This window comes from Scyliorhinus torazame, chromosome 7 (assembly GCF_047496885.1).
Source record: "Scyliorhinus torazame isolate Kashiwa2021f chromosome 7, sScyTor2.1, whole genome shotgun sequence".
NCBI lineage: Eukaryota > Metazoa > Chordata > Chondrichthyes > Carcharhiniformes > Scyliorhinidae > Scyliorhinus > Scyliorhinus torazame.
In genome coordinates this window covers 247,655,741-247,682,500 of record NC_092713.1, presented here as the reverse complement: position 1 = coordinate 247,682,500, position 26,760 = coordinate 247,655,741, and the positions used below count along the sequence as shown (strand labels likewise).

At 42.1% G+C, this 26,760-nt stretch overlaps 1 protein-coding gene across 2 annotated transcripts in view; it reads right to left on the bottom strand.

Moving 5' to 3' along the window:
• Positions 1-498: 498 nt before the first annotated feature.
• The window catches only part of ube2d2 (ubiquitin-conjugating enzyme E2D 2 (UBC4/5 homolog, yeast)), a 66,377-nt gene continuing 40,115 nt past the window's right edge, over positions 499-26,760 (bottom strand). For both annotated transcript variants that reach the window (XM_072512231.1, XM_072512232.1), the window contains 2 exons: positions 2,054-2,147; positions 499-1,349 (listed from right to left, as the gene is read on the bottom strand). In XM_072512231.1, coding sequence (XP_072368332.1) covers positions 1,304-1,349; positions 2,054-2,147 — 140 coding nt within the window. In that variant the 3' untranslated portion in view covers positions 499-1,303. The remainder of the gene's footprint in view (positions 1,350-2,053; positions 2,148-26,760) is intronic.

Here is a 26,760-nt window from a genome sequence, read left to right as displayed (position 1 = left end):
GGACAGCATCTTCAATGTACTGCAGCTATAGCATATCTGATGGATCATAGGTGAACATGCAGGGTACATATGGCAAGAGTCAATTTCCAAATCCAGATCAAAGTTTTACATACATCAGAATATCTCATGAATTCATTGTGCAGCTGCAAGATGTGTGCAATTACACACTTGCTGCATTAATGAAGATCTGAAAAGCAAGTTCATCAGGTCCTAAACAAATTTGAGGGGAAAATGACCCAAGTATAGTAGGCCAAATGCCCACTCAAAAAAACATGGTTTTAAGATACAAACTTTTAGTAGCCGAGATACAAATCTCCACCACTTAATTACCAGACTTGAGCTAGGATGATCCTAACAGGTTAGTCACTGCAAACAGAATGTTACCATAAAACATAATTGTGGATTAAGCTCATTGCTTAAACTGAAGTACTACCACTCAAAATTACTGAAGATGGCAGCAGTCAATTTGTCTTTTATCCTGTTCAGAAAAATACTTAATGACTTTAGTAATCAGTTTATTACACAGATTAATCATTTTGAACATACAAGCTCCAGGAGAGCCTTTGGGTCATTAAATATACACAAGTTCTGTCATGAATTTTTACCCTTACATCCAGATGAGGCTTCTAAGATTAGTTAACAAAAACAAAAAAAAAAAAAAATTAGAGCTATTAGCTACTCATTCACTGTAGGCCAAATATAAACCCAAAAAGGTATAGGAAAATTGAATGACTGGCTAACTAATAGCTCCAATTCATTAACTGTTGAGGGAGGCAATTCAAATGGCTATTCAATTTCATAGGACACAAGTATGCTTTCAACTTTCCATTCCAACATTTAACTAGAATGTAGATTTGCATTCTTCAGCGTAAAAATTGCAAAACATTAAACAAATTAAAGTTCTTCATTCTATTTTTCATAACCATTATGAGTTTAAAAGAATTCCAACATACATCTTATAAAAGGAAAAGTTCCCATCCCCGGAAGCACTTAAACCCTGAATTTTTAACAATCTTGTCACAATGACTAGGAATGCTTTTACTCTCACAAAAATGTTATGATCGAAGAACTGGACATTAACACTTGCTTTGTAAGTAGTCAGAATTTCAAACAATTGAGAAAGGGGCATTTCTATCAGCTGTTCCAAATATGTACACAAAACAACGCAGCACTGCTGGATCAGGTGAACATGTGCACAGGGGAAGAGGCGTGGGCTCAAATAAAGCAGTCAAATGGAAACCAAAGAAATTTGTTTTGCAAGTTCCCCCAGCTGTATAAGAGGTTCGTCAACATTTTAATGTAATCACATTGCATACTTCTGAGTCCATTCCCGAGCTATTCTGTTGTACCTAGAAGAAAAGAAATAAAAAGGCACTAAATTCACAAACACTTCAGCAATTTATATTTGACCTTTGTACAAAAGAGAGCCATTTGCCCATCGTACCTGTACCTTGAAAGAGTTGGCCAAATAATTCCGCTCCCCGGGCTTTTCCCCCATAGTTCCACAAAGTTTTATTTTTCAGTATATATTCAATTCTATTCTTTGAGTTATTATTTAATACTACAATAAGTATACTCACCAACAAGGGCTTAGCTTCATTTAGACTGCATACCTCACCAATGTGAGATTAAATTTAGGTTGGACATATTGTCATTACAGTTTAGTGCTCTAATCAGAAACATTAAAGTTGTGAATTTGGTGCAATAAAACAGGTGAGATGAGGAGAGAAAAAGATTTCAGAAACCAATTACACATTGCATCTGGTTGCAAGGAGCCATTAAAGAGATATGAACTACCACTCTCCATTTAGCCAATATTCCAAAACATATGGCAGCATAAAACCAAATGAGTAAATACAGTGGAATCTATGGAAACGTAACGAGCACTGTTTACTATTATTCACACACAATTATGAGCTTATGGTCAGTCGAAGCAGAGATGATGCATTTTGCATCGAATACTTTTAAAGCAGCACTCCCTGTTCTGGACTACACAAGTTAGTTTGCTCAGCTGGTACCTTGGGAGTTGAATCACCTGAAACATAATACTCACTTTTCTCTATCTGTTTTGTAGATACGTGCAATCTCAGGCACTAGGGGATCATCTGGATTTGGATCACATAACAGTGAACAGATGGACAAAAGAACTGAAAGAAAAAGTTTAAAATTAAATTTGTGATACGCAATTCCAATGTATGGTTTACCTATACTATTTACAATATAATTTTAGAAGTTTAAATAAACTTATGAAAGTTATTGAAGAATGGCATATTTTAGCCCAACCTATAAAACAAATAACTGGAACTGAAGCTGTACAGTACCTCAATCTAAAGCATATGGCACAAGGATGAACTAATTTTCATTTGGTAATTATTTTCCATCACTGGAAAGGGTAGCAACTGGATAGGTCAATGTAACATGAGAAATTTAGAACTAAGTTTAAATCTTCCTTTCTGTAACCATTGGTAAAAATATCAATCCTCTATGAGGAAACCTGAAAGTAAAAAAAAAATAAACTGAATGCCACTCCTAAAGATTAATTCTATAACTCAATTTGTGGAAAAATAACGTCAAATTTCCCAAAGGGTTTTAAATTTATATTTTTTGTTACTGACACACTATAAAAATTGATTTACATCCAACCATTATACAAAACATAGCAATTGTCATACAAGGGGCATTTGCTTAATTAGGTTGTGTTAGCCGAGTTGCAGCATTTTAGTTTTCAATTCCATTCCTCCAACCCCATTTGAGCCATTTTGTAAAAGTAACATGTTCCTTTTAACATGTTTATATAGTCTCGCCTCTAATAAGCATTCAGTGGTTGAACAACACTTAGTCATGACGAGGCCATTTTGTCACCAATTTGGAAACTAGTGGCAACAACATTACCAGTTACAAGCTCAAAATCCAGCATTAAAATTTAAATCCATTATATTTTTGCTTTAACCTTTCATATTCTAGTTTGATAACAATTAGAGCCCCTCATGCTAGATATAATTCAAAATGTGCCCGCAGTTTAGCATTTCCACAGTTCCATCTTTCTAGAATGGCATCTCTACCTCACCCAAGTTGTTAGCTGCCTTGCACATTAACAATGTGTATTCCTTAAATTTTTTTTAGCCAATCCTGCCTCAACTGGACAATTTGCTTGTTTCAAGGTTCAAAACTGTCATGTACAAAGCGCAGAAAATTGTTTGAGCTTTATATTTTGGATACAATTCCTTTCCCAACAGTCTTGTCAACGAACTGCATTCATTAATTACTCTACTAACCTTCCTGCAGTTTCTTCCATTTGTTTGTTTTCCCCAGTTTGCTACGGCCAATTGTCCCATGAAGTTTAATGCCATCTATCATATGCAAACGTCAAAATAATAATAACCAACAAATTCTAAATTTAAAATACTTACTTAAAATACTTAGTTGAATTTAGGGGGATCTGGCCTGGCTAAACTGGACTCAAAGACAGGTGGAAATATAATGGAGCACTGGGTACCCCAGTTTTGGATACAGTTCAGATACATTCCCACAAGGGGGAAATAGAAGGACAACCAAAGTCTTTCTTAGAAGCTCAATAATAATACAAAAGAGAGTCAGGCCGATATAAAAAGTGCAGTGGGCATGTGAAAAAGGAACAAAAAAAAAAAAAGGGCTGATGAGAATAGATCAAGGGGAAATATAAAAAGGTTAGATAATCTCCCCCTCAATCTGGAAACAGATCAAGCCATCGAAGCGCTGCAAAGACAAAAGGCTCCAGGACCAGATGATGTTTCTGTTGTCGTTTATAAAAACATCCCCTCCTGCTGATCTCCCTTGCTCACCTCAGCCTTCTCAAAATTGCATTCTCTTGGTAATCTTCCTTTTACTATAAATCAGGGGAATATCTCACTATTGCTGTAAAAGGGTAAGGACCCCCTACTGCAGCAGCTATCCGCCCATTTCTCTGCTAAACACAGATTACACGATATGACGTCTCCTCCCTTTCAAGCCCATTTTGCCAACCGTTGTCTCTCCTGATCAATCTGACTTTCTGATAATCGGGGCATTGAGTTTAAAAACTGGCAAGTCATGTTACAAATTGTAGAGAACCTTGGTACGGTTGCACTTGGAATATTCTGCACAATTCTGGTCGCCACACTACCAGAAGGATGTGGGGGCCTTGGAGAGGGTGCAGAGGTTTACCAGGGTGTTGCCTGGTCTGGAGGTATCAGCTATATGGAGAGGCGGAATAGACTCTGACTATTTTCATTAGAAAGACTTGAGAGGTGACCTGATAGAGGTCTACAAGATTATATGGGGCATGGATAGAGTGGATGGGCAGGTACTCTTTCCCAGGGTGGAGGGGTCAGTCACCAGGGGGCTTTAGTTCAGAAGAGATGTGCGAGGCAGTTTAAAAAAAAAAAATACACAGAAGGTGAGTGCCTGGAACGAGTTGCCATGGGAGGTTGTGGAAGCAGATACATGAACGGCGTTCAAAAGGCATCTTGACAAATACATGCATAGGATCGGTATAGAGAGTTTTGGCAAAGGTTGGTATCATGACGGTCCAGGCTTGGAGGGCCGAGGGGCCTATCCCTGTGCTGTTCTTTGTTCCTTTTATCCAAAGGCCTTTGGCAGGTATATCAAGAGTGAAGGAGCTTTTAGGGGACTGATTAGGGACTAAAATGCAGCTGCATTCGTGAAAGCAGAAGGCATAGCCAAGGTACTGAATAAGTACTTTGCACTGGTATATGCTAAAGAAGACACTGTACAAAACTTTGGCAAATGAACAGTTGCCTGGTAGCAGCAAGGTGGCTGGTAGTACTAAAACAAGATAGGTGACAGAATGGATGAGCCAGCAAAACTGCAGAGGAAATGGTAGAAGAATAAATGCTGGCCCAATTTCCAGATACTCTTCAGATACATAGACAATGCCAAAAAACAATTACAAATAGTACACCATTGGCGGCATGGCAGCGCAATCATTAGCACTGCTGCCTCGCGGTTCAATCCCAGCACATGTGGAGTTGGCACATTCTGTCCGTGTGGGTCCCACCCACACAAACCCAAAAATGTGCAGGGTAGGTGGATGAGCCATGCTATATTGTCCCTTACTGGAAAAAAAAAATTGGGTACTCTACATTTAATTAAAAAAACAAATACTGCACCATTGTTCAAAAATAAGGTGAAGGGTAAATCTGACAATTACAAGCGAGTCGGTTTAAAATCACTGGTGGGCAAGTTAACAAACATTTGGAGAAAATCTAAAGCCACTTGGACAAGATTGAATTAATAAAGCAGATCCAGCACAATCGGTGCTTGATCAACCCGATTAAGTTTTTTGATAAATAGCATTGGTAAAAGCAGTATAGATGGTGGATGTATGTACTTTCAAAGGAAGTTAAAATTGTTATGGGCCAGGGTTTACAAAACCCCAATGTGTATCATGGAGTTTACCTGACCCACAACTTTTAATAGATTGTGGTATGGGGAGCACACGGCCCACTCTACAGGTATGGTACAGCAGAAATGGAAAAGTATTTTTTAAAGCAAAACAATGTTTATTCTATGAACTCAAGTTAACCTTTTTAAAACATAGTGAACATCTTAGCAACCATTAATTCAAATACAACCCCCAAAGAATACAACACTAAGTAATCCTTTAAGCTTTCCTTGTAACATCCATACAACTTAACACCTTCTAACAGAAGCACATTAGGTTTACATTCACTACTGAGAACATTTATAATTATGAATTCACCAAATGATCAAGAGATAGTCTTTTGATCGCAGAGAGAACAGCAGTACACCTGCTTGGTCTGGCTTCAGCTCCAACACTAAAAACAAAACTAAAACACACCCTGCAGCAAACAGCCCAAGACAAAAGTAAAAAGCTGACAGACAGCCCAGCTCCACCCACTCTGACATCACTGCAGTAGTAAACACCCATTTCTTAAAAGGACTCCCAAACAGATATTTATATACACCCATTTCTAAAAAGGTACTCTCACATGACACCTCCCCCCAAGGAAAAAAAACCCATCAACTTCAAGATGGTTTCATTTTTCACCATCCTTTAAGAAATGCACACAGTAAATATACTTCATCGTTTCAAAAAAAAAAAAAACAACACCCGCAAACAGATATAATAATATAGTCCATTTTGTTTTTGTTCTTCTTCCTCCAACTGAAATCCTTCCTGATTGATAGTCTCTTTGAACAAGGTCTCTGCACTCCATCCATTTCTCTATGCCTTGGCATTTCTCTTTAAAGTTAGATACTTCAGTTCAATCTGATCACAGAGTCCCTTGTAATTCTCCAACACAGGAGCACTGGTTATCACAGCTTTCAGGCAGTCAAATGCCTGTTGAAAGTCCACTGTCCATTGACATTTTTGACATTTCTTCAGCAAGTCCATCAGTGGGGCAACCACGCTACAAAACCTTTGCACAAATGTTCGATCAAATCCACTCATGCAAAGAAATCGCATCATTTCCCTTCGTCACGAGGGTATCAGAAACTCCTCAAGGAAAGTGACTTGGGCTTTTCCAAATTCACTTTGGCTAGGTTCATCACCAAACCTGCCTCCTGAAGTCATTCGAATAACTCCCATCAGATGTTTTAAATGTTCTTTCCATGCCTGGCTGAAAATTACCAGATCGTCGATGTGTACCCCACAATTGGGTAATCGTGAAACAACTTTGTTAGTTAAGCGTTGAAATGTGGCTGGGGCATTTTTCATGCCAAATGGCATAACCTTGAATTGGTATATCCCATCTGGAGTCACAAAAGCTGAAATCTACTTTGCCCTTTCAGATAAACGTACCTGCCAGTAACCTTTAAGTAATTCCAGTTTAGAAATAAAAGCCAATTGTCGCACTTTCTCAATGCAATCCTCCAAACTTGGGATAGGATAGGAGTCCGTGCTTGTAACTGCATTAACCTTTCTATAGTCCACACACAATCGTTGGGTACCGTCTGGCTTAGGTACCATCACGATGGGTGAGCTCCATCGGCTACAACTCACTTCAATTATGCCATTTTTAAGCATACTCTCAATCTCTTTATTAACCTGTGCCAATTTTAAAGGGTTAAGTCTGTATGGATGTTGTTTAATTGGAACAGCATTTCCCACATCTACATCATGTGGGCTGTTTAGCACAAGGCTAAATCGCTGGCTTTGAAAGCAGACCAAGTCAGGTCAGCAGCACGGTTCAATTCCCGTACCAGCCTCCCCGAACAGGCGCGGAATGTGGCGACTAGGGGCTTTTCATAGTAACTTCATTTGAAGCCTACTTGTGACAATAAGCGATTTTCATCTCATTTCATGCGTAGCCATTTTAGTACTTCCCAATTAATCTCTACAAACTTGCCCATGTGATATCAATAACTCTTCCAGGTCAGTCCGTTTTTCCTCTGGGAGGTAACTCAACAATTTATCCCAATTTTTAAGAACATCCTTGTTTTCCAATTTAATTTGAGGTATGTCAAATTCAGTCATCTGGATTTGGTTCGTCACTTTTGAGTTAGAATCATTAAAATCTCCATTTTCTCTCCTTCCCTTTCAAAGTACCTTTTAAGCATATTCACATGACACACACGGTGAGTCTTCCTTCTATCTGGTGTTTGTACCACATAATTCACCTCACTTAATTTCCTTTCAATCTGATAAGGTCTACTAAACAGCACGGTAGCATGGTGGATAGCACAATTGCTTCACAGCTCCAGGGTCCCAGGTTCGATTCCGGCTTGGGTCACTGTCTGTGTGGTGTCTGCACATCCTCCCAGTGTGTGCGTGGGTTTCCTCCAGGTGCTCCGGTTTCCTCCCACAGTCCAAAGATGTGCAGATTAGGTGGATTGGCCGTGATAAATTGCCCTTAAGTGTCCAAAATTGCCCTTAGTGTTGGGTGGGGTTGCTGGGTTGTGGGGATTGGGTGGAGGTGTTGACCTTGGGTAGGGTGCTCTTTCCAGGAGCCGGTGCAAACTCGATGGGTCGAATGGCCTCCTTCTGCACTGTAAATTCTATGATAAACGTAGCTTTTAACGGTTCACCAACCACTGGTAACAACACTAAAACTTTGTCCGCTACCCGTTTCATCACATTTTGTGCAACTTATAAATGTTGTCTAGCCAATTCACCTGCTCTATTTAATCGTCCCCTAAAATTTGACACGCAATCCAATAATGGAATTTCCGATGTCTCACTCACCAATTTTTCCTTCATCAATTTAAGTGGTCCTCTTACCTCATACCAAAAATTAGTTCAAACGGACTTAATTTGGCTGACTCATTAGGTGCATCCCCAATTGCAAACAGTACGAATGGAATTCCTTTATCCCAATCCTCTGGATAATCTTGACAATAAGCCCTCAACATTTGTCTGATGCCACCTTGCTAATGCTCCCTGCAATTCTGGATGGTACGCAGTTGATTAGAATTGTTTTATTCCCAAGCTATCCATAACTTCTTTGAATAACCTGAAGTAAAATTCGACCCTTGATCCGATTGTATTTCTGTGGGTAGTCCATATAGAGTGAAGAATTTAAGTAACTCCTCCACAATCTTTTTAGCTGTAATATTACGTACTGGAATGGCCTCTGGAAACCTGGACACATCCATTATAGTCAAAAGATATTGATTCCCACTTTTCATTTGAGGAAGCGGTCCTACGCAATCAATTAGGACCGTTGTAAAAGGTTCTTCAAATGCTGGATGGGTATTAAGAGCGCTGGTTTTATCACTGCTTGAGGTTTCCCTATCACTTGACATGTGTGACATGATTGATAAAATTTAACTACATCTTTATGTAGTCCAGGCCAATAAAAATGTTTTTGTATTTTAGCTTGAATTTTCCTTATTCCCAAATGACCTCCCACTGGTACCTCATGTGCAACTCGCAATACCTCCTTTCTATATTCTACCGGCAATACAACTTGGATTAAATTCTGCCCACTTTTCATCTGCCTGCATATGTAAAGGTCTCCATTTTCTCATCAAGACATCACTTTTACGGTAATAACACTCTGGTATACACGCAGATTCCTCTTCCGTGTATGCTTTCTGATACATCCGTTTTACCCAGGCAGCACGGTAGCATAGTGGTTAGCACAGTTGCTTCACAGCTCCAGGGTCCCAGGTTCAATTCCTGGCTTGGGTCACTGTCTGTGCGGAGTCTGCACATTCTCCCGGTATTTGCGTGGGTTTCCTCCGGGTGCTCCGGTTTCCTCCCAAAGTCCAAAGATGTGCAGGTTCGGTGGCTTGGCTATGCTAAATTCCCCTTAGTGTCCAGGAAAGGTTAGGTGGGGTCACGGGGATAGGGTGGAGGTGTGGGGATAGGGTGGAGGTATGTGCTTAGGTAGAGTGCTTTTTCCAAGGTCCGGTGCAGTCTCGATGGGCTGAATGTCCTCCTTCTGCACTGTAAATTCTATGATGCTTATGGTTTCTACATCTTTCTGTTGTAACTCTGCCAATTTTCCTGAACTAAAAATATCCAGCTCATCCTCCACCTGTTCTCTTGTTCTTTTTCAACCATCTAATCAAAAATCGTTCCTGATAATTGCACTTCAACTTTATCTTCACTCTTTGATTTCTCCTCTTGTCTTACCCTGTGAGTTTGCGACCTTGTTACTCCACAATCTGGAAAAATCCCAGGATATTCGTCCTTCAACACTTCAGTTGCTTGATTTTCCACTGGCTTATCAACCACAGGAGGCATCACTCCCACCTGCGATCCAGCTATATCATTACCCAAGATAAACTGCATTCTTGGACAAGATAGTTTCTCTATTATTCTTGCTACCACTTCACCACTCTTCACTAGACTTTCTAACCTTACCTTATATAGTTGAACACTACTCCTCTCACCCCGAATTCCACATATTACCACCTTTCCTGGCACCATTCTTCCCAAACTACGTAACTCCTCATCTCTTACCATTAAAGATTGACTAGCTCCCGTATCTCTTGAAATTGTGACTTCTTTACCTGCTCCTCCTGATACACATGAGTAAACTTTACCCACACAAGTAAATTCTTCAAAGAGATCTGGCACCATCTTATGAATCACCTCTTGGATCAGGCGGTACAATCTTTTGCACCTCCTTTGCTTCACTTGGGCTTTCCTTTACCACTTTAACAAACCCGACTGTCTTATCCTATTTTACCACATCAGCCTTCCCAGTGCTTTTCTTCAACCACCAACACTGTGACTTTACATGGCCTATTTCATTACAGTGAAAACATTTGAAATTTTTTATTTCTTTTCCACCCTCCTGGATTTCTTTTTTTAAATCTGAGCTACAGTCTCCTTATTATCTACCATCAGATCACCTTTGCCTCTATCACTTGAGTATTTCTCATGTCCTCAGTTTCTATCCATCACAGGCGGAAACTGATGTCGGAAACCAAACTTTGATTTACGAACTAATTCATAATCATCTGCCATTTCTGCTGCTAATCTCGCAGTTTTAACCCTCTGTTCTTCCATATGAGTTCTCACTACATCAGGAATTGAATTTTTAAACTCCTCCAAAAGTATAATTCCTCCGAGAGCTTCATACGTTTGGTCTATTTTCAAAGTCTTTATCCACCTATCAAAATTACTCTGTTTGAGCTTTTCAAACTCCATAAAGTCTTTCCTTAAATTTCTAAACCTTTGTCTGTAGGCTTCAGGCACTAGTTCATATGCACCCAAGATGGATGTTTTCACCTCCTCGAACAGCCCAGATAACTCCTCAGGTAGTGATGCAAACACTTCACTAGCCCTACCGATCAGCTTTGTTTGAATCAGTAATACCCACATGTCCTGTGGCCATTCATTTGTTTAGCTACCTTCTCAAATGAAATGAAAAAAGCTTCTACCTCCTGCTCATCAAACCTTGGCAATGCTTGGACATATTTAAATAGATCCCCACCAAGCCTTCGACTATGACGCTCTTTCTCACTATCCTCATTACTATCATCCAACTGTACGTTTCCCTTTATGTCTGCCAATTTTAACTGTCATGTTTCATGGCCATTTTCTGAAGTTCAAACTCTCTCTCTATCTTTTTCCCTGATCTGTATCTCCCTTTCTCTTTATTTTTGTTCTGCTGGGCTATTCTTTCTTTTCTCCTTTCTTCTCTCTCCTCTCTATCTCTTTCGCTTTCAAGCTGCTTTTATTCTTTCTCATGTTCCATTTGTTTAAGTTGTAACTGAATTTTTGCCATTTCCAATGAGTCAAACTGGATCTCAGGCAACTTTAAATATTTGGCCACTGCCATAATTACCTCATCTTTTCGCATTTTGTCAGGTAACGTTAACTGCAATGTTTTTGCCAAATCTAAAAGTCTGCTTTTAGTCTCTGTCCGTAAGGTACTGCGTGTGATCGTCTCCACCTCCAAAAACTTCAGAGCCTCTGAAAGAGCCATTGTCCACAACACACTCCCTACTTAAACTGAAATACCACACCTGAAAAGCAACCACAATATGCTCATCGCTCACTGTCCTTAAGTTCGCTAAGCCAATCCAATAGATAAGACTTTTATCCCGGACAAGCCCCCAATTTGTTACGGGCCAGGGTTTAGAGAACCCCAAAGTGTATCATGGAGTTTACCTGACCCACAACCTTTAAAAGATTGTGATATGCGGAGCACACGGCCCACTCTACAGGTGTGGTACAGCAGAATTGGAAAGTATTTTTTAAAGCAAAACAATGTTTATTCTATGAAGTCAATTTAACGTTTTTTAAAACATAGTGAACATCTTAGCAACCATTAATTCAAATACAACCCCCAAAGAATACAACACTAAGTAATCCTTTAAGCTTTCCTTGTAACATCCATACAACTTAACACCTTCTAACAGAAGCACATTAGGTTTACATTCGCTACTGAGAACATTTATAATTCTGAATTCACCAAATGATCAAAAGAAAGATAGTCTTTTGATGGCAGAGAAAACAGCAGTACATCTTCTTGGTCTGGCTTCAGCTCCAACACTGGAAACAAAACTAAACACACCCTGCAGCAAACAGCCGAAAACAAAAGTAAAAATGACACACAGCCCAGCTCCACCCACTCTGACATCACTGCAGTAGTAAACACCCATTTATTAAAGGTACTCCCACTACAGATATTTATCTACACAAGCATTTATAAACACCCATTTCTTTAAAGTACTCTCACATGACAAAATATTGGACTTCACAAAATATTGGACTTCTCAAAATTGAAACCGAACAACCAGTAGCGGCATTGGTACAATAGTTTGTTGCAGAGACTGTTGGAAAGGAATTGTATACAAATGGTGTGGTGAAGAGTTGTTTTTCAGGTTGAAAGTCAACATTCTCAACATTACATACTTTGGTCACTGCTGTTATTGTTGACCTGGACATGGCAATTTCAAAACTTGCAGATGACATTCAAGGTCTAGTAAACATTTTATTTATTTATGTGACGTGTGCATAAGTCACAGAACTAAGCAACAACCTTTTCAGTGGCTTGATGGAGTTCTTTAGCTTGCCTTCAAGTGGGCACTCCTTGACAATGAGAGTCATTGTTTGGACAGCACCACACTGCACACTGGATGGTTTTAGTAACCCCAGATTGTTGGGTTGCTGTAGAGGCCTTGGACAATCCAGAAACGGGCACATTGTTGCTATGGAAGATCATAGCTAGGTGGATGAGCGGTGAGGTCCATAATAAGGGTGCTTTGTGGTGGCTATTTTCTCCTTCTCCTGCCATAAATCCTCAATTGTCACTCCATGGTTGGTGGGTTTAACCAATGTGGTAGTGGGAGAGACAGTGTACTGCTGGTGGGTTGACGAGGTCCTTTAATAGGGGAGACTTTGATTGGAGTAGACTTCTCCAGTGGCTTGCCTGTTGCAATTATCCTCCTGTTTTAGGGGCAAGTGATGCTGCTCAGGACTGGGAGCACGGAGGGGTGAGTTGGTTGAAGGATACAGTGAAGATGTGTACTGAGCAGAGTTGCATATTGTTAAGTTTGGTGGGTGCAGATTGGTTCCTTACTGATTCACAGTACTCTGCAGTCAAGTATGTGACGTCAAGTGAAGAGGTCCTTCAGGTCGTAGTCTGTGATTCCCATGAGGTACAATAAACTGTGAAGATGGTATAAACCTCAATCACTAGTGCAGAAGGAGGCCATTCATCCCATCGAGTCTGCACCGACTTAGACCCAATTCCCTGCCCTATCCCTATAATCCCATCTAACCCTTTGACACAAAGGGAAAATTTAACATGGCCAATTCACCGAACACGCACATCTTTGGACTGTGGGAGGAAACCGGAGAACCCGGAGGAAACCAACGCAGGGATGAGGAGAATGTGCAAACTCCACACAGGCATTCCCCCAAGGATGGAATCAACCTGGGTCCCCGATGCTGTGAGACAGCAGTGTTACCACTGTGCCATCCCCATGAGGACAGATAAGCTCATGGAATAGTCAGGCACATTAGGCAAAAATTTAATCCTGAAGTGAAAGGTGATACTGGTAGGAAGAAAGGTAGATAAAAGATGAAAGATCTGAGAGTGTTTGCACACAAATCTTTGAAGGTGGAATGGGTAGTTAACAAAGCACAAAAGGATGCCAAGCTTTTTTAACAGACTCAAAGTGTACAAAATTAAAGATGGTATGCTAAACCTACGTAGAACACATTGCATCCCTTTAGAAAGGATGCAAAGGCTTTGGAGAGGATACAGAAGAAATATAGTAGAATTGTTCCAGGCATGAGGGCAGTTTGGTAGATGCTCTCAGAATGGAAATGATCAAGAAATTTGATAGATGTGTTTAAAATCACAACTGGTTTAGTTAAAATAAATAATTCAATTGATAACTAGAAGGCACGTATCAAGGTGACTAGCAAGAACAAAAAGTCAATACGCTGTTACGATAGGGAGATGTTAGAAAATTGGAACTGGAAATGGGATTGAAGATGTAGTGGGAAATGTAGGGATTAAGAGGGTAAAACAGCTAGCTGAGTCAGAGGTATCGCCCCACACCTGGCCTGAGTAACATTGTCCCATTCCGACTTAAACTCATTAATGGGAATAAACAGGATACCCGTCCAGCCGGGTTGATTCACTCAAGATACATTGTCCTCCGGGGCACCCTGACCTCACCAGCTATTAGCCCATTACAGAGTCTGATGGCCTCTTGGGAGGTTAACTGCATATTTACCACATGATCCTGTTCTTTTTTGTAAACATGAGTGGGCAATCAAAACCCCAGATAGCAAATGATTTTTTTTTTTTTTTTAATGTTTTTTATTGGGGTTTTGAACGAAATATATTTACCGTTATGTACACAAAAAATCAAACAACAAAAAAAAAGTTAGAATAAAATAACTGGTATTATGTGCTAGCTCAACAACAGCAGCTCTGTACAATTGGCAATATTGTTTTTAGCACACAAGTAGGCACCAGATAGCAATGATGAGTTCAAGCCTGGACAGAACCATCTTTGAGGGGCTGAGCAGGGCTTTGAGAGATAAGAAAACCTGTTTGACCAGGTGGGAGCAGATGGATTTGGCAAGCCACTGAGAGAGGTCGTGAAAAACCTCCACAGAGACAGGCTTTCGAAAAGGGGTCTGGGGCTCTGAAGAAGCTACACGAACAACAGAAATATATTCTGTAAATGCAAGTGCCATGGCTGCCTGTCTGCCTAAGTGGAGTTGAGAGCTGTACGTTCATTTTAACTGATACTTAATGGGAAATCGTACGTTAGGGAAGATACGTGCAAGCTGTTCTGGTTAGGTTTGAAGTTCAAAAATTAAATATTTTTCTTGTCTGTTAATAAAGTTTTATTTGTAAAAATAACCAAGCCCTATTTCTTACGCAATCACTCCTGGAACGAAATCGATCTCTCCGCAGTCTTACCAAATTGTTTGCACAGTGCTGAATTTGGTGCATTTGAGTGCTATAGTAAGAGTTTGGTGACCGAGGGAGTGCTGAATTTGGTGCATTTGAGTGCTACAGTAAGAGTTTGGTGACCGAGGGAGTTAGGTGAGGAGGGAGTAAGGTGCTCCTTTCATTTTGTTTCCGACATTTCCGCAAAGAGTGAGAAGAGAGCCAGGAGTTTACAGAAAGTGTAGCTGACTGGGAGCAGAGTCGGAGGGCGGAGATCTAGTTAGTCCACAGTGCAGCTATATTCTGTCAGGTAAGAGGGGATGGAGGCTAGGCCAGTTGCATGCTCCTCCTGTAGGATGTGGGTGGTGAGGGATACCACCGGTGTCCCCGCTGACTATACCTGCGGGAAGTGCACCGAACTTCAGCTCCTCAAAGACCGTGTTAGGTAACTGGAGCTGAAGATGGATGAACTTCGGATCATTCGGGAGGCAGAGGGGGTGATTGAGAAGAGTTACAGGGAGGTAACCACACCCAAGTTACAGGACAAGAATAGCTGGGTTACAGTCAGGGGGGAAAAAAACAAACAGGCAGACAGTGCAGGGATCCCTCGTGGTCGTTCCCCTTCAAAACAAGTATACAGTTTTGGATGCTGTTGGGGGTGGGGGGGGGGGGATGACCTACCGGGGGAAGGCCCTAGCGGCCAGGTCTCTGGCACGGAGTCTGGCTCTGGGGCTCAGAAGGGAAGGGGGGGAAAGAATAGAAAAGCAATAGTTGTAGGAGATTCAATGGTTAGGGGAATAGACAGGAGATTGTGGTCGCGAGCGAGACTCCCAGAAGGTATGTTGCTTCCCGGGTGCCAGGGATGTCTCAGATCGTGTCTTCAGGATCCTTAAAGGGAGGGTGAACAGCCAGAAGTCGTGGTGCACATTGGTACCAACAACATAGGTAGGAAAAGGGGTGTGGAGGTAATAAACAAGTTTAGGGAGTTAGGCTGGAAGTTAAAAGCCAGGACAGACATAGTTGTCATCACTGGTTTGTTGCCAGTGCCACGTGATAGCAAGGTTAATAGGGAGAGAGTGCAGCTGAACAGGGGGCTGCAGGAATGGTGTAGGAGGGAGGGCTTCAGGTATTTGGATAATTGGAGCGCATTCTGGGGAAGGTGGGACCTGTACAAGCAGGACAGGTTGCATCTGAACCAGAGGGGCACCAATATCCTGGGAGGGAGGTTTTCTAGTACTCTTCGGGAGGGTTTAAACTAATTTGGCTGGGGAATGGGAACCGGATTTGTAGTCCAGCAACTAAGGTAGCCGATATTCAGGACGCCAAAGCGTGTAATGAGGCAGTGGGGAAGGGAACACTGACAAAGGAGAGTACTTGCAGGCACGGAGATGGGTTGAAGTGTGTATACTTCAACGCAAGAAGCATCAGGAATAAGGTGGGTGAACTTAAGGCATGGATCGGTACTTGGGACTACCATGTGGTGGCCATCACGGAAACTTGGATAGAAGAGGGGCAGAAATAGTTGTTGGAGGTCCCTGGTTATAGATGTTTCAATAAGATTAGGGAGGGTGGTAAAAGAGGTGGGGGGTGGCATTGTTAATTAGAGATAGTATAACAGCTGCAGAAAGGCAGTTCGAGGAGTATCAGCCTACTGAGGTAGTATGGGTTGAAGTCAGAAATAGGAAAGGAGCAGTCACCTTGTTAGGAGTTTTCTATAGGCCCCCCAATAGCAGCAGAGATGTGGAGGCACAGATTGGGAAACAGATTTTGGAAAGGTGCAGAAGTCACAGGGTAGCAGTCATGGGTGACTTTAACTTCCCAAATATTGAGCGGAAACGCTTTAGATCAAATAGATTGGATGGGGTGGTGTTTGTGCAGTGTGTCCAGGAAGCTTTTCTAACACAGTATGTAGATTGTCCGACCAGAGGAGGGGCAATATTGGATTTAGTACTTGGTAATTAACCAGGGCATGTGATAGATGTGTTAGTGGGGGAGCATTTTGGAGATAGTGACCACAATTCTGTGACTTTCACTTTAGTAATGGAGAGGGATAGGTGCGTGCAACAGGGCAAGGTTTACAATTGGGGGAAGGGTAAATATGATGTTGTCAGACAAGAATTGAAGTGCATATGTTGGGAACATAGGCTGTCAGGGAAGGACACAAGTGAAATGTGGAACTTGTTCAAGGAACAGGTACTGTGTCCTTGATATGCATGTCCCTGTCAGGCAGGGAAGAGATGGTCGAGTGCGGGAACCATGGTTGACAAGAGATGTTGAATGTCTTGTTAAGAGGAAAAAGGAGACTTATGGAAGGCTGAGGAAACAAGGTTCAGACAGGGCATTGGAGGGATACAAGATAGCCAGGAGGGAACTGAAGAAAGGGATTAGGAGAGCTAAGAGAGGGCATGAACAATCTTTGGCGGGTAGGATCAAGGAAAACCCCAAGGCCTTTTACACACACGCGAGAAATATGAGAATGACTACAGCGAGGGTAGGTCCGATCAAGGACAGTAGCGGGAGATTGTGTATCGAGTCTGAAGAGAAAGGAGAAGTCTTGAACGAGTACTTTTCTTCTGTATTTACAAATGAGGGGTGATATTGTTGGAGAGGACAGTGTGAAACAGATTGGTAAGCTCGAGGAAATACTTGTTAGGAAGGAAGATGTGTTGGGCATTTTGAAAAACTTGAGGATAGACAAGTCCCCCGGGCCTGACGGGATATATCCAAGGATTCTATGGGAAGCAAGAGATGAAATTGCAGAGCCGTTGGCAATGATCTTTTCATCCTCACTGTCAACAGGGGTGGTACTGGGGGATTGGAGAGTGGCGAATGTCGTGCCCCTGTTCAAAAAAGGGACGAGGGATAACCCTGGGAATTACAGGCCAGTTAGTCTTACTCCGGTGGTAGGCAAAGTAATGGAAAGGGTACTGAAGGATAGGATTTCTGAGCATCTGGAAAGACACTGCTGGATTAGGGATAGTCAGCACGGATTTGAGGGGTAGGTCTTGCCTTACAAGTCTTATTGAATTCTTTGAGGAGGTGACCAAGCATGTGGATGAAGGTAAAGCAGTGGATGTAGTGTACATGGATTTTAGTAAGGCATTTGATAAGGTTCCCCATGGTAGGCTTCTGCAGAAAGTAAGGAGGCAAGGGATAGTGGGAAATTTGGCCAGCTGGATAACAAACTGGCTAAGCAATAGAAGTCAGAGTGGTGGTGGATGGCAAATATTCAGCCTGGATCCCATTTACCAGTGGCGTACCGCAGGGATCAGTTCTGGGTCCTCTGCTGTTTGTGATTTTCATGAATGACTTGGATGAGGGAGTTGAAGGGTGGGTCAGTAAATTTGCAGACGATACGAAGATTGGTGGAGTTGTGGATAGTAAGGAGGGCTGTTGTCAGCTGCAAAGAAACATAGATAGGATGCAGAGCTGGGCTGAAAAGTGGCAGATGGAGTTTAACCCTGAAAAGTGTGAGGTTGTCCATTTTGGAAGGACAAATACGAATGCGGAATACAGGGTTAACGGTAGAGTTCTTGGCAATGTGGAGGAGCAGAGAGATCTTGGGGTCTATGTTCATACATCTTTGAAAGTTGCCAGTCAAGTGGATAGAGCAGTGAAGAAGGCCTATGGTGTGCTCGCGTTCATTAACAGAGGGACTGAATTTAAGAGCAGTGAGGTGATGATGCAGCTGTACAAAACTTTGGTAAGGCCACATTTGGAGTACGGTGTACAGTTCTGGTCACCTCATTTTAGGAAGGATGTGGAAGCTTTGGAAAAGGTGCAAAGAAGATTTACCAGGATGTTGCCTGGAATGGAGAGTAGGTCTTACGAGGAAAGGTTGAGGGTGCTAGGCCTTTTCTCATTAGAACGGAGAAGGATGAGGGGCGACTTGATAGAGGTTTATAAGATGATCAGGGGAATAGATAGAGTAGACAGTCAGAGACCTTTTCCCTGGGTGGAACAAACCATTACAAGGGGACATGAATTTAAGGTGAAAGGTGGAAGATATAGAAGGGATATCAGAGGTAGGTTCTTTACCCAGAGAGTAGTGGGGGCACGGAATGCACTGCCTGTGGAAGTAGTTGAGTCGGAAACATTAGGGACCTTCAAGCAGCTATTGGATAGGTACATGGATTACGGTAAAATGATATAGTGTAGGTTTATTTGTTCTTAAGGGCAGCACGGTAGCATTGTGGATAGCACAATTGCTTCACAGATCCAGGGTCCCAGGTTCGATTCCGGCTTGAATCACTGTCTGTGCGGAGTCTGCACATCCTCCCAGTGTCTGCTCCGGTTTCCTCCCACAGTTCAAAGATGTGCAGGCTAGGTGGATTGGCCATGATAAATTGCCCTTATTGTCCAAAATTGCCCTTGGTGTTGGGTGGAGGTGTTGAGTTTGTGTAGGGTGCTCTTTCCAAGAGCCGGTGCAGACTCAAAGGGCCGAATGGCCTCCTTCTGCACTGTAAATTCAACGATAATCTATGATTAATCTAGAACAAAGGTTTGACACAACATCGTGGGCCGAAGGGTCTGTTCTGTGCTGTATTTTCTATGTTCTATAAATTACAAAAACGTTGCAGTTCTGGTGTATCTTAGCCACTGTTGCGATCTGACCAGGCATCTGTAATGCAATGTGATTTGGAAAGCACTGCTTAAAGCGGTGGATTATTCAACAACAGAACTGGATAATTCCTCAGGATAAGTGCCTGTCCTGTTTTCTACATGTCTGACCTCACTCCTTCCTATCCCCTTCCAGAAATATGTCATCACCCCATTTTATCTTGCATAGCACGTCAACAACCTCCACTTTCAACAGATCATCTTGCACTCCCTTTAGCATGATGCCACCACAAAATTATGGGAGATGTGAGGGAACCAATTTTTGCACGACATTTTTAAGTACTCTATCATCTCCAATACCTGTGCCCTTCATAAGCAAGTTCAAAAGTTGAAAAGCCTACCCAATATTCCCACTCTCCAGGGTCCCCAAACACCAAGTAAAATCGTGATATACTTGTTGCTTTTTCCATCTTTGTATACTGTATTCGCTGTTCATGATATGGTCTCCTCTACACTGGAGACCAAAAGCACTTCCAGTCCACAAATGTGGGAGCTTCCAGTCACTTGCCATTTTCGTTCTGCATATCACTCTCTGTTGACCTCTTTTCCTTGGCCTCTTACATGGTTTCACTGAATCGCAAGTAACAGCACCTCCGCTATCAATTTGGCAATTTAGAACTTTCCAGGATCAACATTAAGTTCAACAGCTTCAGATCATAACCACTTCTCTCCTCCCCATCTTGCAGCCACTGTATCCAACAACATTAATAGTTTTGATGTGATCTCTCGCAGCTTCTCCAGACCCATCTTTTGTAACTTGTCCCATTATCTTTGCACTGTCAACCATCTGGTCATTTAATGACTCTTTACACTGCTCCGAGGATTACCCTGCTCTCTTGTCCGCGTGCACACAACGCAAACCCCACCTCCCCCAAGATGAAGCAACAGGAATCCCAACTTTTACTATACATATCACGATTGTCCCCATGTTAGACTGTCCACTCAGGTGAGCAGTGAATGACAGGTCCCCCACAAAGTGCATCTAGCAAAACGAACCTGCCAGTCACAGCATGCAAGTACAGCCCCCAGAGGGTAGTGCCTGGGCTGTGCCATGGGGGTACAGAATGGCTTTTCCTTAGGGCGTTCCTGTTGAGCCTGCCCCGCCAGCAAACCTTGTGCGCCCTGCCCCTTCCATTTTTTCCTCAAAGTTTTTAATGGCAGGAAAAAACATATTTCCCCACCTGAGACAACACTGGAAAAAAAAAATTGTCTTTTGTCTACAGGTACTACTGAGCTTGGTATTTTCAGCATTTTCTGCTTTCATTTTAAGGCCAATTTGTTTATCCTGCAGGTGATCAATCTGGTCAAAATAGAGATTATAGAAATAAATGGTTTGTACTTATTAGATGAAAGCTGTCAACATCCCAGGGGATAGATCCTATCATTTCAGACATTTTTCTTTAAATTATCTTCAAATTTTACATAGGATTAGGATTTTTGACTCTTAAAGAAGTGTTTGCAGACGACACTAAGATAAGTGGTAAAGCAAAAAGTGCAGAGGATACTGGAAGTCTGCAGAGGGATTTGGATAGGCTAAGTGAATGGGCTAGGGTCTGGCAGATGGAATACAATGTTGACAAATGTGTGGTTATCCATTTTGGTAGGAATAACAGCAAAAGGGATTATTATTTAAATGATAAAATATTAAAACATGCTGCTGTGCAGAGAGACCTGGGTGTGCTAGTGCATGACTCACAAAACGTTGGTTTACAGGTGCAACAGATGATTAAGAAGGCAAATGGAATGTTGTCCTTCATTGCTAGAGGGATGGAGTTTAAGACTAGGGAGGCTCTGCTGCAATTGTATAAGGTGTTAGTGAGGCCACACCTGGAGTATTGTGTTCAGTTTTGGTCTCCTTACTTGTGAAAGGACGTACTGGCACTGGAGGGTGTGCAGAGGAGATTCACTAGGTTAATCCCAGAGCTGAAGGGGTGGGATTACGAGGAGAGGTTGAGTAGACTGGAACTGTACTCGTTGGAATTTAGAAGGATGAGGGGGGATCTTATAGAAACATATAAGATTATGAAGGGACTAGATAGGATAGATGCGGGCAGGTTGTTTCCACTGGCGGGTGAAAGCAGAACTAGGGGGCATAGCCTCAAAATAAGGGGAAGTAGATTTAGGACTGAGTTTAGGAGGAACTTCTTCACCCAAAGGGTTGTGAATCTATGGAATTCCTTGCCCAGTGAAGCAGTAGAGGCTCATTCATTAAATGTTTTTAAGATAAAGATAGATAGTTTTTTGAAGAATAAAGGGATTAAGGGTTATGGTGTTCGGGCCGGAAAGTGTAGCTGAGTCCACAAAAGATCAGCCATGATCTCATTGAATGGTGGAGCAGGCTCGAGGGGCCAGATGGCCTACTCCTGCTCCTAGTTCTTATGTTCTTATGTAAAGAAGCGTATATATTGAAATTTTGTTCCTGGTCAACTGCAAATGGGGTCAGAGATTATGAGTCAAGAGAGCCGAGCCGCATGCTTTTCAGTGCACTGATTTGGCAACCGTGTTGTTTGGATGGTCTAGAACTATTGCCAGGATCTACAAAGTGTCATTTTTTTGTATGGGCAATGTTTAGGTAAGTACTGCAAATAGTATAGTAAGTAGGTAAACAAAAAAAAAAGACTAATGGCATTCTACAATACACAACCCATGTGTGTCATGCTGCTTCTACTAATTTCTAAATCAATGATACATCCATTCAGCTGAATATCCATTCAGCTGAACAAAAAGAAAATGCCATTAAACTTCTTGACAACACAAATACCAGAAATTAAGCATACAGTCAACATGGTGGTTTACAGGGAGCAAATATTCACTTTCAAGAATGATTCTGGACTCCACATCACAAATGCATGTAAAACGGAAATCATATGCTACATAGAATGTGCATAGAACATAGAATGAAGAGAATGAAGTGTATGCAACTATAATTTGAACCATAACTCTTGGAAAAATCAGATTTCTCCCAGATCTTCACATTCACCCAGAATTCCAAACTACCGGACGATATAACAAAGCACAAAGAAAAGTACAGCACAGGAACAGGCCCTTCAGTCCTCCAAGCCTGCGCCGACCAAACACTTCCGGGATCCGTATCCCTCTATTCATGTATTTGTCAAGATGCCCCACAAATGTCATGATCGTCCCTGCTTCCACCACGTCCTCCGGCAGCGAGTTCCAGGCACCCACTACTCTCGGTGTAAAAAATTTGACTCGTACATCTCCTCTAAACCTTGGCCCTCGCACCTTAAACCCATGCCCCCATGTAATTGACCCCTCTACCCTGGGGAAAAGCCTCTGACTATCCACTCTGTCTATGCCCCTCATAATTTTGTAGACCTCTATCAGGTCGCCCCTCAACCTCCGTCGTTCCAGTGAGAACAAACCGAGTTTATTCAACCGCTCCTCCTCATAGCTAATGCCCTCCATACCAGACAACATCCTGGTAAATATCTTCTGCAGCCTCTCGAAAGCCTCCACATCCTTCTGATAGTGTGGCAAACAAAATTGAAAACTGTACTCCAAGTGTGGCCAAACGAAGGTTCTATGCAGCTGCAACATGACTTGTCAATTTTTATATTCAATGCCTTGGCCAATGAAGGCAAGCATGCCGTATGCCTTCTTGACTACCTTCTCCACCTGTGTTGCCCCTTTCAATGACCTGTGGACCTGTACACCTAGATCTCTCTGACTGTCAGAGGGTTCAAGTGTTCTACCATTCACTGAATATTCCCTACCTGTATTAGACCTCCCAAAATGCATTACCTCAGATTTGTCCGGATTAAACTCCATCTACCATCTCTCTGCCCAAGTCTCCAAACAATCCAAATCCTGCTGTAGCCTCAGACAGTCCTCATCGCTATCCGCAATTCCACTAAACTTTGTGTCGTCCACAAACTTACGAATCAGACCAGTTAGATTTTCCTCCAAATCATTTATATATACTACGAAGCAGCAACGGTCCCAGCACTGAACCCTGCGGAGCACCACTAGTAATAACCCTCCAATCATAAAAGCACCATTCCATTGCTACTCTTTTATGACCTAGCCAGTTCTGTATCCATCTTGCCAGCTCACCCCTGATCCCATGTGACTTCACCTTTTGTACCAGTCTGCCATGAGGGACCTTGTCAAAGGCCTTATTGAAGTCCATATAGACAATATCCACTGCTCTACCTGCATCAATCATATTTGTGACCTCCTCGTAAAACTCTTATCAAGTTAGGGAGACACGACCTCCCCTTCACAAAACCGTGCTGCCTCTCGGTAAGACGTCCACTTGCTTCCAAATGGGAGTAGATCCTGTCTCGAAGAATTCTCTCCAGTAATTTCCCTACCACTGACGTAAGGCTCACAGGCCTGTAGTTCACTGGATTATCCTTGCTACCCTTCTTAAACAAAGGAACAGCATTGGCTATTCTCCAGTCCTCCGGGACATCAGCTGGAGACAGTGAGGATCCAAAGATTTCTGTCAAGGCCTCAGCAATTTCCTCTCTTTCCTCCTTCAGTATTCTGGGGTAGATCCGATCAAGCCCTGGGGACTTACCTACCTTAATATTTTTTAAGACGCCCAACACCTCGTCTTTTTGGATCTCAATGTGACCAGGCTATCTACACACCCTTCTCCAGACTCAACATCCACCAATTCCTTCTCTTTGGCGAATACTGATGCAAAGTATTCATTTAGTACCTCGCCCATTTCCTCTGGCTCCACACATAGATTCCCTTGCCTATCCTTCAGTGGGCTAACCCTTTCCCTGGCTACCCTCTTGCTTTTTATGTACGTGTAAAAAGCCTTGGGATTTTCCTTAACCCTATTTGCCAATAGTACAAAGTTTCACAACACCAGGTTAAAGTCCAACAAGTTTGTTACGATGTCACTAGCTTTCTATACATATATATATATATATATATATATATACATATATATACATATACATATATATATATATATATATATATATATATAAAATATATATATATTATATTATATATATATATGCGAGCATTAGCAGGTGATTAAATCTTTACAGATCCAGAGATGGGGTAACCCCTTTAACCTGGGGTTACCCCATCTCTGGATCTGTAAAGATTTAATCACCTGCTAATGCTCGCATTCCAAGCATTGTCTGGCATCTTTGAATCTGTCTATATATACATTTCTGGAACATACCTCTTCATTCACCTGAGGAAGGAGCAGCGCTCCGAAAGCTAGTGCTCACCCCAGTCCAACGCCGGCATCTCCACATCATGGCTATTTGCCAATGACTGTTCGTGACCCCTTTTAGCGCTCCTGACTCCTTGCTCAAGTTCCTTCCTACTTACCTTATATTCCATAAAGGCTTTGTCTGTTCCCAGCCTTCTAGCCCTGACAAATGCCTCCTATTTCTTTTTGACGAGGCCTACAATATCTCTCATTATCCAAGGTTCCCAAAATTTGCCATATTTATCCTTCTTCCTCACAGGAACATGCAGGTCCTGAATTCCTTTCAACTGACATTTGAAAGCCTCACACGTCAGCTGTTGATTTACCCTCAAACATCCGCCTCCAATCTGTGTTCTTCAGTTCCTGCCTAATATTGATATAATTAGCCTTCCCCCAATTTAGCACATTCACCCTAGGACCACACTTATCCTTGTCCACCAGCACTTTAAAACTTACTGAATTGTGGTCACTGTTCCCGAAATGCTCCACTACTGAAACTTCTACCACCTGGCTGGGCTCATTCCCCAATACCAGGTCCAGTACAGCCCCTTGCCGAGTTGGACAGTCTACATGTTGTTTTAAGAAGCCCTCCTGGATGCTCCTTACAAACTCTGCCCCGTCTAAGCCCCTGGCACTAAGTGAGTCCCAGTCAATATTGGGGAAGTTGAAGTCTCCCATCACCACAACCCTGTTGCTTTTATTCCTTTCCAAAATCTGTCTACCTATCTGTTCCTCTATCTCCCGCTGGCTGTTGGGAGCACTGTAGTAAAGCCCCAACATTGTGACTGCACCTTTCTTATTCCTGATCTCTACCAATATAGCCTCGCTGCCCTCAAGAGGTGTCCTCCCACAGTACAGCTGTGATATTCTCCCTAACCAACGCAACTCCTCCATCCCTTTTACATCCCCCTCTATCCCACCTGAAGTATCTAAACCCTGGAACATCTAAATGCAGTTGCCGTAGCATTTGCTTCCTTTCAATTGCATACTAGTGATTAAATAACTATGCATCTTTTACATTGGAAGCTGTAAAAGACTCAATTTAATTAGTACAAATTATAATCAAAATGGCCCCTTCTGTTTCAAAGGATATACAGAAATAGTGAATGAAGAGTTAAAGAGTTGCAGAATTGTCAAGAAAAGGTAAATTCTTTGCATAACAATACAAGAAATACTATGGTCGCCAAAGTGTACATCATTCCCCTCTCAACATGAATAACCATTGCCCATGGCAAGAAAAAGATCAGTTAAAAATATTACAAAATACCATAAAATTTAACACAAGATACTTGCACTGCTCTGGTTTCTATTAGGATATATGGTATAGCATAGAAGGCCATATAGTGTGCGCCAATTTATATGACGAGCAACCCAGTCAGTCCAAGTTCCCAGTTCTTAGTGTCCCTGCATTTCTTTTGCTAATTCCCCTTCAAGGTCACCACTCAATCTGTATCCATCACCCGATCAGGTCACGCATTCCAAATCATAACCACTTGCTGTGCTAAAAAGTATTTCTTAATGTTGCCTCTAGTTCTTTTGCCAATCACCTTAATTGTCTCCAAAGGAAAAAGAGCAAATACACAGGCAGGCATCACTGATGTCATTATCAATAGATGGGGGAGGCTCTCTGTGGGCAAGACTCCTTGTTCTATGATACATCAATATACTCTGTCATGCTATGCAAAGAATAGGACATGATCAATGAGCAGTCAGGGTTGGTATCTCACTATAAAAGGGATGAGGCACTCACATCCCGCCTCTTTCCAGAGACCAACATCTACAGAGTGAGACAGGGTGTATCTTCAGCATCACACCCCAGCACATGGCTTCGAGCAAGGCTGGTTCAGTTAGACTGAGTTACTACATTTAGATTAGCAGAAAGTCGAACACATTGAGAACTGTGCTAATAGCTCAATAAAACACATTGAACTCACTTCAAAGTCTGGAGCATCTTTTACTCAAAACTGCATCAAGTGGCAGCTTGTGTTATTCCAAATTACATAACACAACATGATACCAGGAGTCTGTTCAATCTAGTTAGTTCAACTCAGCAGGATCCGTGACGACCAGCGAATGTATACCGGCACAATGAAAAAGATTCCGGCTCCTCACCAG